Raw genomic sequence first — 12,642 nt, 5'->3', positions numbered from 1 at the left:
ATGGCCGTTGAATGTGAGGCAGTCGATAAGGAATGTCGAGCTGGAACGGTCATTGGGTAGGTACTAGGTAAGGTATGTGAAAGGCAGCAGTGGAAAACAAGGAAGGGAGGCGTTTGGTGTGAGGTTTCAAATGCTCTATGCATAAGAAAAGTTCATTTGATCATATGACACCGTCCTTTTTATCGCGATACGTGAGCAACGCATGAGACGCTCACTGCTCAGACTTGTAGCGTTAGAGACAGGCTGAGAAGGGCTATTTCCGCGAAAGGATATTCTGGAATTTGAATTGAAAAGCATTTAGTTTTGAAAGCATCAGTACTTCTTAACACGATACTGACTCATTTAAAATTTCAATTTTTCCCCATTGCGAAAGCATAAGAAACAGAGACTGCGGTGTCCCCGTACGCAGGATTCTGGAGACTGTCAGGCGGATGTTAGTAGCTAAAAGCTTTTGTTCTTTATTTAACAGATAACAATCATTTCTTTTAATACTTTGTAACACCTAACTCACTAGAAACAATCTCTACGGGCTTCCAAAAGTGTTATATTTAACATGTTAGATCAATTACAATATTTTAGCTGCCCTAACCTGTAAATGTAACGGATGCGTCATTATTGAAAACGTGCTAAAGCATAGTATTCTATTGCTGACAAATATTCTGCGTCTGTCAGCCAAAACTGGCCAATCAGAGGCTTTGTTTGTCATTTCTGGGTGGGATTAATAAACATGCATGCGGAACGCTAGCATATTGTGGCTTCAGGGAATGCGTGCTAAGGTGAGTAGAACCATGGATGAAGTAGTGCCTGTATCGGCAACTCCTCGATGTTTGTGACCACCGCTAGGTGGCAGTGGTGTCGAGCGCTAAGGACGCGGGGGAGCGGGTGCTATTCAAAACAATGGTCGGCGTCGCGTCGTAGGATCGTTTGCCTTGTTTTTTGAAAAGTTAAGCCCCTTTGGAGCAGATTGGAAGGTTTCAGAAGATGGAGGAAGATGGCAAGGTAAGATTGGTAAGGTTTTTTTGTGGTTGGAGGGTCTGAGTGGCTTAAAATATGACTGTAAAGAGCGGCTGTTGACGATACTGGCGCACATTGCTTCTCGCCATATGTCGTTAAAAATCGTATAATTTCCGTAATTGAATGGTTAATCACTTATTTATATGTTTAATTTTATGTTTTTATATGTTTGTTATACCTATGTTTGACACATCATATCTCAAGCTTATACATGCCGCTGATATAGCCATGGTTTTGCTTGTGATACAATTTCGGTCTTGGCAGCGCATGATAGGTGGTGGATGATGCATTGTTAGTTGTGAATTGCTTAAGTTTTTGTTAAGTTTTTAGTTTAGCAAAATCAGTTAGTGTGCCATTATTTTTTAACTCAATATTTGTTCAACTATTGAAAATGGTTTCTGTTTTATATTGTGTAGTGCCAATACCTACCTATAAATCAGTTGGTGACACTCCAGGGAAATAAGCTAAAATTAGAGCGCTCTATTTATTGCTCCTGCCCCATGTTGAAGAGATACCCCTAAAAGCGTGATTTTTTATCGGCCCTTACGCAGCAAGGCAGTACTTCTCAGACCGGTGGATGGTATCAATAGAAAGAGAATGCGTCAAAGATTAACATGAATTAATTAAAATAACATTAAAATGTTAATTAACCGTGGAAATTAGTCCCAAACTTAAGCTAATTATTGCTCCAACCTCGGCGACGGCGCTCCCCGCAGTCAGCGGAGAAGCTAAAATAAAAGCCACCATCCTCCTCCGTAAGTCAATTTTAGAGCGGCCGAGCGCGGCCGAGTGGGCCGATGCGGGGCCACCAAACTGAGGTGAGACGTGGCTAGCAATTGCGAACTGCCATAGAAATTAATATCTTAAGACGTACAATATGGGATGATTACTCTGAAGCAACTCTGAAGCTGGAGTGAAAGCATGAGTAGATTGCAAGAAACGAAATGCATAGATTGGTTGAATTATGTACAATAGGCACGGCTCAGATGAAGCCATTTCTTTGATGACATTTGACATAACCCTTCCTCTCCTCACCTACGACCTAAGTACGTTGGCAGTTACCGGCATAGTTTTTTAGCACGAGTGTAATTCGCCATCGGACCGCAATGCATGTTGCTAGGCTGCTGCAATTACAACAAACATACGAATACTGCCTTCATTTGTAGACGTTTGTTTTTTAGGCGGTCTTTGACGTACAAGGGGGCATACCGGTCGACAACTTGAGTTTCTCCGAATTTCAAAAACTCCCAGAATTCCAATTCCTTATGCACTGTTGTAGGTACAGCTATGTTCACAAGTTTTCGTTTCCTCCTGCTCTAAAAAGGATGATATTTGTCGATTTCGTGCGTCGCTGATAGAAGGGTGCGTTTAATAATTAGGCCCAACGCTTTCTGCATCCGCGAGTACCTTGAAAAGGGAACAACAGTTTCCATTTATTACACTATGGGACAAGTGACAAAATGACCACTGCAACACGCATGAAACGGAGCTCATATTCCTAAAAATGTCTACAATCACTTCTTTTCTGACACTATTAGCAAATACCATCTCAAGTTAGGTGGTTGACAGACAGTCAATGGAGATCTGGGGAGACTGAGTGATGCCAATTCACCACTTAACTGATAATGAGGGCCGAGGGAAGAGAAACATGCAACATGCACAACTGACAACTTGACAAGTGACAAAACACTACCACTATTGCGCAGTGCACAACAAATTACAGCAGCCAGCCCAAAAATGCTTTTGGTGGCTAATTGCAAAACAAGTCACTAATAAATGTCTTAGTTGCAGCTGAACACTGCACAATGATCACACTGTTCACACATTGAGTGAGATGCCACAGGTGGTTTGAATCACACTTTGGTACAACTGCAAATCTGAAGTGTTGTCATGAGGTTCATGCCTCCATGATCACAGCACTTTGGTTGTGGTTGGCATAACACTTGTAGTCTGCAGAGTTCCACATGAACTGCAGACACCTCATCTGGTGGTCTTCATGTTGCTCAACTTCTTCAGGAGGCAAACGTCGACCACCCAGCGGAAGCATAGTCCTGCAGAAAAGAAAGGTAATGGATAAGGTACAAACATTATCTGCTGAAACAGCCCCTTCTGTTTGCTGTTATTAAACTTTTAACATAACATAACAACATGCATTCCATGTATATTACATTTGTTGAAGTAAATACTGCCGGCTATTTCAAAACCAGAAAATGAAATTATATTGTGGCATAATTCACATGCTCAGCTATCAGTATCATTAATTTGAAATTTGGCATATTATATATAACACATTCATAGAATGTTCTACTTCACGTCACAAGGACTCACAATCTTTCTGTTGGGTGTTTGATTGACCCATTAACTAGGTTTGTGTTTTATTATTGCAAAAAATTCATATTGCATTATTGTATCAAAATACTGCCAGCAATAACAAAACAAGAACATGAAATGTCAATGAGCAAGCCGCCTTTCCTAAAAGTGGATTACTTTGAAAAGAATTTTAGTTTCTTTTAAGGAAAAGGAGAAATGATTATCAGGTTATTATCAAAAACCACTCAACCAGCAAGTGGCTGGGTGGTTTCACAGCAAACATCAAGCCAAAACACATGCTTACATTTATCTAACAATTGAGCCATTTGACTACACAAGGATATGTGAGCAAAATAAGAATCCAATTATCCAATGTTGACTTCCTTGCAAAGTTAATGCCTTATTTTATGAAAATGTGTCACTAGAATATGATACTTATCATCGAATATTATTTAATTTACGATTTATTTCGATCGGAATGCACATGGGGTCCCGCGCCATTTTCGTCGACGATAAATATGATCGTGTTTCATGAAGAGATAAGGGGTTTCAATGGTCTTTCAAAGCAATAATTTGATGCAAAAATTTGTAGGAAATAATATAAAGCTGGTTCAAATGGCCATCAACCATTTAAAACACCGAAAATACTCACAACTCCGTCCCGACGACCACCAGCACCGCGTACGCCACACTACTGGCACAATGCCAAAACTGCCGTCACAGCAGAAATGTTTTTTTTTTCTCGATTGCAATTGTGGAATTATTTATTAAACAGAAGATTATCTTTCCGAAAAACCGACTGATTTCATACACAGATGCATGGAAAATAAAAAATCCCGGTAAGTTTATTTGTATTGTTTTGTCGATTTTGACATGCTCCTAGTTTGCAGCCATATTTCGATATGTTCTACAGGGAGTTCAGAATTATTTCAGGACCAATCTTTTCCTCATTCATTTTCCCGTCGATCATGAAATTTTTAGAGCGGAACAATTAGTTTCCAGGCGGTCCGAGTGGTTTTCGCGAGAAGGGTGCAAAAATCGGCGTCATTTTTAGAGCCTCGACACCAGCTCAACACAGGACCCTATGGGAGACGGTGAAGTAGCGGGAGCAATAAATAGAGCGCTCTAATTTTAGCTTATTTCCCTGGAGTGTCACCGACTGAAATTGGTCAACTGCTCACTGTTCAGACTCACTGCTCACCCATATCAGTTTCCTACGTATTTCTCTGAACGGCTGACTAGAGTGCAACACACTTCAGGAGCAGTTGACTGGCATCATGTCATTTCAGCTAATTTTTATAACCTGCTTGCCAATGCCCTGATTTCATAAATAGTTGAATGATATTGAATAAAAAAACACATTTAAATAAATCATGTTCTCAGCCTGAAAACAGAAAAACTGAACCATTTGACAGTAAAAAGAAAGCCTAATGGCAGCCAGTGCCATTGTCAACCACAAATGACAAAAGAGTGCCGACCCTGGTCCCTGACATCAGCTTCCTTCTTTTCTCAAAGCCAAAAGGTCCAGAGTAGTACGAAGAAGTTTGTGAGTTTCCCTCTATTGAATGATATATAACAATCACCTTTTTAGAACGAGTGCTAGCCAAACTGTGTGTAGATAGCAGATAGATTTAAGTAAGATAAAGCCATTTTAAACTATGTAAGCCTAGCAGATAAGGTGTTAAGCTTTTGGGTACTTTTGTTTGGGAGTATCTTGTCAAGGTATTATTTATTTTATTTTTTGCCAACATCATCGCAATGTAAAATACTTTTTGTGATGTTGTGGGGAAACAGTTTGCCTTGGAATGCCCTCACTCTCCATTTCATTACGGTATGCTCAGGTATCTAATTTCCCTCTCTCACTCTTCGTTTCAGATCAAAGAGATGGGTTCAGTTTCCACGGTGTGCTGACTTGAATTGGCATCCTGTGATTTGTGATGTGAATTATGATGCACGCACTCGCAGGTGCACGCCCACTGCGGACACGTGTGACGTGACGGCAGCAGGCAGCCGAGGTGTGAACTGTGAACTGGCTCGGCCGAAAATGTTTAAGGTATTACAGCGTTTGTAACTGACTAACATACCCACTACGGGCATACCCATTGAGCGGATAATGCGTTCGTGTGCATCGTGTTTGCATTTATTCCCGATATACTCTGGTGGTAGGTGTGAATTGGAAACCAGCTTGGTGCTACGACATCGTTTAGTAGGCATGTGGCACGTCGTTTCTCGAAACCTACCTATCAGTCTATGCAATAATATGCATTGTATACATTGTGTGTCATCGTTCACCTTAGTTGTCATTGAACCTGTGTTAAATTCTGAACTTCAGGCCGAGACAGACTATTTCCACAGTCAGGAAATCGCACACGAGAACCTATTCAAATCCATTAAGTTGCAATAGCATCAATCGCACGCAAGGAGGTGCGTGTTATGGATGCGAGTGCGACCGGGGTTTATTTGAATAGGCTCTCGGTCTCGCACATGATTTCTGACTGCGGAAAGAATCGGTTTCAGCCTGTACTCAGTAGGCAATTCGCTCATGCGACGGCAAATATAAGTTCAATATGGAAACAGTTTTTTAACGAAACGGTGTATGGTAAGCTTATAATCCTGGAATGCTTCTTGATAGAAATTGTCAGTGGTGCAGATATTCGTTAATCGATATGACAGCATTTGTCTTGATCTTTATAAGTCAGTCAAAATGGCTGTAGCAATGATTTGGATGTTTCACGGCGGACGGCACATTTCCTCTGCGGTCTACCGACGACTGAGTTGGAATGCTCAAGCTGATCAGGGGCAACCCGAGTGATAGACAAAGTCGTTTGATCGAAGGTATTTTCAGGCAGCTGGCAGAAGGCGCCTGGCCTGGCCATGAGAGCTAACAATACGACGTGCTGAGGTAAAATCGGCCAGTCGCGCTCGGTAAACGACCCACCAAACCATTCTTTCCAAAACGATACATAGTCTATGGAACCGCCCTGGACCGCTCTTCCGGAACCCGACACTGTTGGCCTATGCCAAACTTAGCCGCGGCTGGTTCAGGCCATGTAACTTGCCGGTCATTTTCGGACTTTGCTGGTATTGGCCGCTGCCTGACTGGGCGGCGGCGGCGGGCTGTCCTTAGCAGGGATCAGTCTGCTCGATAGGTGGCAGCACTTTCGGGCGGTCGCGCAATACAATGGGAATTCCGCGGAGTTGCCGATCCAGGTAGTAGGTAATCCATGGTAGAACTGTGAGAGCTGGCAAGCATATTCCGTGAGGTGGTGTGCATTGTGAATGTGACACTTGGTTATACTACGGCAAATCACGTTCGCGCTTTAAGTTTTGTGGATCGAATAACTGCTTGATTTTTAAAAGCCTGCTGTAATACGCTATAACTTCTTCGCAGCTGAGTAGTAATTTGGCAACCATCCAGTACAGTTAATTAATTAATGTTAATGTAAAATTAATTGAGCTCAGAGCGTATCGTGAAAAGTGACCTCGGCGGCGCTGGCCGAGCGGCGCCGGCGTGGCGCTGTTGGAGTTGGTTGTGTCACCGCCGGCGCCTGACCTTCGGAAGCGTTCGTGACATAGTCTACAGCGCCAAGATCAGTAGGAAACAAACATTGGTGGAGTGACGCCCCTTCACCCGTCAACAGTCAATGCATTAGCACCACGAGTCCTCGCAAATGCGGACAACGCGAACCGATGTTCCGGTGTTTTCCTACATGCCGGTGTATGTCTTTAGCACAGCACGAGCCGGGCAGTAAAACTATGACCAAGAAACTGTCGGTGTCAAAATGCCATGTTATTTGATAGGCCGGGCCAAGGCCGGGCAGTAAACAAAAGTTTACTGCCCGGGTTTACTGCCCAGGGAAATGACCTCTAAACTACAGTTTATCGCATTAGCCCAGAGGTATAATTGACAGGGAATTTATAATTGACATCATTATTGCATGATATTTGCCGCGTAAAATAAGAAAACTAACATTTTTTGGTAAAAAGAAAATATCTGCTCTGCTTATCAAAGGTTTTGAAATATTTTGTATTGGTTACAAAGGCGAAATTATGGTAAGATATACGCCTATTAATCGAACTCCGTTATCGCTTGTTGTCTTATCTTCGTTTGATATGTTCACTGATACCTTGGCCTAAGTTATTGCGTTATTATTTGAAAGTTGTAAGTCCTTTCCTCGAAACAAACATGTAAAATATGGAAAATATAATGTATTTCACGAAAGTTCAGTCATAGAGGATAAACAAAGTACGATTACATAAATAAAGAAAAGATTCTTGCAAGGGCACTGGAAAATTTACGTTAAATCACTAGGAATATTATACATTCTTCTTGTTCTTATGTCGTGGCAAATTATTCATGTATTATGTTCCTTGGATATCCAGTTGTTGTGCCATTCTGTGTTGATATTTGTAGACGAGATTCTTTTGGAAGTAAGGTATTTTGATGCATTTTCTTCTATGAATTTTCTTCAGAGCTTTATCCACAGCAGTAGCGCAATCATTGTTAGGAAATTATCACGAAATTATGGACAAAACAATTGTATAAGTGTCACCAAAACCTGTCAAAACGTTTTAATAGGTATGCGGCATGTAGGAAAAATCTTACTGACCTCAGCCGTACGAAATTATTTGGAAACTCGGCTTGCAAAATTTGACTCCGGCCCTCGTGCTCCGCACTCGGGCCTCCGTCAATTTTGCAAACCTCGTTTCCAAATAATTTCGTCGGCCCGGTCAGTAATATATATGCATACTACTTCCCAGCGCTCTTTTCACCAAAAGTGTGAGAATGTTGGTCAAATCGCTTCCGTACACCTCATATCAGACTATCGGTTACCAGCAATCCGTGTATATTATTGGCCGCTATTAGAAACAAAACCCACTCGAATACGTCTCGCAATACCCCCCCCCCCCAAACTACCAAAGCTTTTTGTACAAGGTCATCTAACAAACACACAAAGATGGCCCGACCTACGAACGTAGCAGCCAAAAATCAGCTACAACATCGGAAAGATACCAGTCTCGATACAATACAAATCAGTTACCAAAGTTGGGAGGTAAAAACGGGAACATGAGCTTGGCGCAATCGCCCTGCGGCCCCGGGCGCCGGCCGGGGGAGCGAGCGGCCCGCCGGCCGGCTGCCCTCCGTGCCGCCTGCAGTGGCCACACTACATCCACCGGGCCCAGATCGGGTCGACACAACGCGCCCGTCGCGCGGCGACTCGCTAAATGGCTAGAAGCGGGATCGTGCGCTCCCTCTTTGGGCCGCCCCGCCAAAGATGAGAACGAATCATCTCATGAGGTTATTTGCAGACAGCTTAAGATGAAAAGAACTTTAAAAATTCTACACCCTCTACGCCATCAAATGCAATGCGCTAACCTTGTCTAGCATACATCGAGTGAAGAGCGACACCCAAAGGATAATGAGTGACTGCCCGCGCACACACCGACCTAACAATATCACATGTTCGCTCCAGCATACAGCAGTGACGCGCGTGGGTGCGGCCGGCCCGGCCCGGCCCGGCGCCGCTCGTCCACCGATTGGCACTGAACTTGTCTCCTTCGTCCGATATGCTGGCCGTACTGCCGTTACATTTTCGTTTTGAAATTCTGTTGCACCTTCCTGGAGCCCTTGCCCTGGAAACAAACAACAAAGACAAATAAGTGCGATCCTAATCGCTCCAAAATACGATAAAAGTAACACACACAGGCACATGGACATCGATCCAGGCGTTGGATGGAACACATCTGGTCAGAAAGCAGCGCTGGCGGCATTGCCAACGTTGGGACACATGATCTAAATTGATCATAAAGCTGACAAATCTAAGCACAAGTCTGCACAAAATGAGACATTGACCTAAAATTGATCAGAAGGGAAGAAGACGCTTTCTTTGTCACAACTGAATCAAGATCATGGTCTGTATGTATCTGTCTGTAATAAGCATGTGTCACTGAAGACTCAGATAAACGTCAAAACGAAGAGTCCGGGCTGTGTACAATACACACGCTGGACAGCTGTGGCCAATACACACGCTGGACAGCTGTGGCCAATACACACGCTGGACACTGTGGCCAATACACACGCTGGACAGCTGTGGCCAATACACACGCTGGACAGCTGTGGCCAGTACCTACACACTCCGCGCAGCTGTGGACAATACATACGCCGGGCAGAAGGTTGCGCAGAGAGCCGGCCTTGTGGCCGGTTGCAGACCGGGCCAGCTCCAGTGTCGGTGATTGTCAGTAAACCCACGAGACGGGCACCTGAGAACAGATGGGAGGTCAACATCTCGTCTATGTAATTCAAGGGTCTTCCAGTGGGAACGATCTATGCTAGGACTAGCTTATCAAGAGGGACACAAAATAAATATTATTTGTACATACTTCGTACTCGTATATATCGCGACACATTTTATAGTATTGATTGGTTTGATACACTATGATGCTGAAAGCTAAATTGTCCTGCATAATAACATTGAAACTTTAACATATCACAATAAGACGATAGGAAGGGAAAACAACTAACCCTTAAAAGAGTTATCATTGAACAAAAATGCAGCGAAGCGTAGGCGATGGGTACGAGTCTCTCGGACACCACTCGGCACTCACCCACTGCGGCTTATTGCCTAGGTTGTTGATGTCGTCCTCCAGAATCTGAATCGTCTCCTCAATGTCGTTGTTGACGATCGTGAGGTCGAAGAAGTGGCCGTAGGCGTTCTTCAGGAGGTCCGACTCTTTGGTGAGTCGCTCCAGACTACCGTCAAACTGTGACGAGTCCAGAGACACAGCGCGTCAACAGAAACGAACAGAACACAGAAAGGCAACATACACGAACACAACCTGTAAGTCGCCTAGCACCCAGAGTGATCGAACGTTGAATATAATCAAACGCAGATCACGCGACACATGGCAGATTTACGTTCTCACGGTCAACACCACTCGTAACAAGCGCTCGGCTAGTCACGGTCAACACAGATCTTGACAGGTGACCACTCGGCCGGTTACAGTGACACTACTTAGTGCTCGGTCTGTGTCAGTATCGCCCTTCAGGTCAGTGACAGGGGGCGACACCACACGGTCCGCCCGACTCACGTCCGTCATAATTTGCAGGCTGGGCGCGGCGATAAACACCACGTAGGGCGCGTACTCGGCGGTGCGCAGCACTTTGAGCGCCTGCGGTTCCACATCCAGGATGGCCATCTTGCCCTCCATGTGGATCCGCCGGATCGTCTCCAGCTTGGTGCCGTACATGGCGTCCTCGTGGGTGCCTGGCGGACACAGACAGGACACAGTCGATGAGATGGTCTGCTCCACAGCTTAACTCTTGAATTGGCCCATTTCCGACGAACGTCGTAATCTGACCATGCTACATAGCACCAATACTAAATATCTGCACAGCCTCGTCAGTACTCGTGTGATATGTCAATGTGAACTGCTTCGTTATTTTTAGGGGATTGGAAGAAGCTGGAATGCAAAAAGGAATGTTGATCATGTCCGATATCCAACCATTCAAAACCAGCAAACAATTTACCATTTACTGAACAGCTAAATTAGCGTTTTCTGCCTAACAGTTAAAACTGCTAATCGCATGGACTATTACACTTTTCACATTCATTATTCTATATCCCCATCAAAGTAAATACGCTAAATAAACTTGACGGGGAGCGAGTGTGCCCCTTTCCATGACAGACAACCCCGACGATTTGCCGTTACGCCGCACAGTGGCGTGCCCGGCACAGGCGGTGAGTCGGCGCCCACTCACCGTATTCCAGGTATTCGTTGGCGGCGATATCAGCCATCATTTCGTCGTGCGACACGAAGAAGTAGTGTTTCCCGTTTTCCTCGTCTTTCCTCGGTGCACGGGTGGTGTCTGAAAAAATGGGCACGAGCGACACACCGTCAGTGGGTTAGGCAGGGGAAGGTGGGGAAGACGGGACAGAAAAATGACCTGTGCACAGGTCAATGTAGGTTCTCGACCATTAGGACCATGGTCATACCTTATGGTACGTACTCTTATATCGGTGCCCTACGAAGCACGGTCGCAGCTGTACTCGTAACTACGAACGTAACAATAAATAGGCGTGGCTACGTTTTAAACCTTGTTGACAAGCTGCTAGTTTACTCACGTGGTATCGGGTAGGCGTACATGTCGGGGTGAGACGAGATGAGCGTGTTCTTTATGTGCCGCCGGCCGACACCGTGCGCCCCTAGAAGCACTAGTGTTTTCCGCCGGAACGCTGCCGGGGAACGGCGCAGTCAATACACTACACGGTGCTAATGGATCACGCTGAGGGAGTGACTAACGTCTCATGATAGCCTACTGCCCTCGATTGACTGAGCACGATCATTTCCAGGCAGCGGCAAAAGCACGTCGTTCGTAAGGTGATGGTCATTCTCCTTTCTGAACAATCGAAAAATAATGAAAGAGGTGATGGGAGATAAGAAGACCATGTGAGCAGATCGCAGAGTTTGCAGCTAGGACGCGTCCTCAAAACAGTAGATACATCAGTGATGCCATCCACATTTTTGCTCCATCCCAAGATCTCGACCAGAATTTCCCAAGATTCTCGTCTCGAATCCCAAGACTGCTTATCACATACCTAATATCTATCCTTAAGTGTATCTCAAGTAAATCCATAGCTTATTTTTCTACACGTCAGTGTGGTTAGTATTAACTTTCTCTTATCGGGTCCACCCACGTCCTCATTGGCGTCTTTACAGCAGCTAATGTAGAGGTCGGGGGAGGGGGAAGGGGGGGATCGATCGGACTCCTACAGCTGATCGGTTGGCAGGTCAAGGACCCAAAACAGAAAGTCGGAATCTGTTAGTCTGTGGCATTTTGGATTTTTTATTTCGAATTTTGTTTTTAACATGACCCATTTGGACTTCGGAAATGCTACGGTCAGGTGAGGTCAGGCTGTTTTAAAGTGTTTTTCACCACTGACAGTTTTGAAATATGGGCTCCAAAACAAGGGCGCTGTTCGGTCGCAGTTTTTTTTTGTCAGCAGGCTGCGAGCATGCTGCTACTTCTTGGCTCCTCATTGGTCGAATTCAAGTGGTCTATTCGTTAGACCAATGAGAGGCCAAGAAGCGCAAGCAATAACTTCCTTATATGGGAAAACCGAGAGCACACTGATAAAAACAGGGACCGAAAAAGCTTACATGAATCCCGAAATCGTGACGCCTATGCTGTGAAACTGCATGCGTGTAAATGCTGGGCATAGACCCACCCGGGAACAGGGGGGGGGGGGGCAGCGGGGGCGCTTGCCACCCCCCCCCCCAACTTGGGAGCCGAGGGGGCGGCGCCCCCTCAACATTGAG

At 44.9% G+C, this 12,642-nt stretch overlaps 1 protein-coding gene and 1 long non-coding RNA gene across 7 annotated transcripts in view; one reads left to right on the top strand and one right to left on the bottom strand.

Annotated features, from left to right (window-relative positions):
• Positions 1-826: 826 nt before the first annotated feature.
• Positions 827-5,898, top strand: LOC122377991. Its single transcript, XR_006255951.1, has 2 exons — positions 827-999; positions 5,200-5,898. It is a non-coding gene; the product is annotated as an uncharacterized LOC122377991 (long non-coding RNA).
• Positions 5,899-8,159: 2,261 nt separating this feature from the next.
• The window catches only part of LOC122377990 (peripheral plasma membrane protein CASK-like), a 63,421-nt gene continuing 58,938 nt past the window's right edge, over positions 8,160-12,642 (bottom strand). For all 6 annotated transcript variants that reach the window (XM_043358680.1, XM_043358683.1, XM_043358685.1 and 3 more), the window contains 6 exons: positions 11,448-11,558; positions 11,084-11,191; positions 10,414-10,589; positions 9,931-10,086; positions 9,487-9,585; positions 8,160-8,958 (listed from right to left, as the gene is read on the bottom strand). In XM_043358680.1, coding sequence (XP_043214615.1) covers positions 9,562-9,585; positions 9,931-10,086; positions 10,414-10,589; positions 11,084-11,191; positions 11,448-11,558 — 575 coding nt within the window. In that variant the 3' untranslated portion in view covers positions 8,160-8,958; positions 9,487-9,561. The remainder of the gene's footprint in view (positions 8,959-9,486; positions 9,586-9,930; positions 10,087-10,413; positions 10,590-11,083; positions 11,192-11,447; positions 11,559-12,642) is intronic.

Source organism: Amphibalanus amphitrite, unplaced genomic scaffold, assembly GCF_019059575.1.
Source record: "Amphibalanus amphitrite isolate SeventyFive unplaced genomic scaffold, NRLGWU_Aamphi_draft 000053F_arrow, whole genome shotgun sequence".
In the NCBI taxonomy this organism is placed as follows: domain Eukaryota; kingdom Metazoa; phylum Arthropoda; class Thecostraca; order Balanomorpha; family Balanidae; genus Amphibalanus; species Amphibalanus amphitrite.
This window is presented reverse-complemented; position numbering and strand designations above follow the sequence as displayed.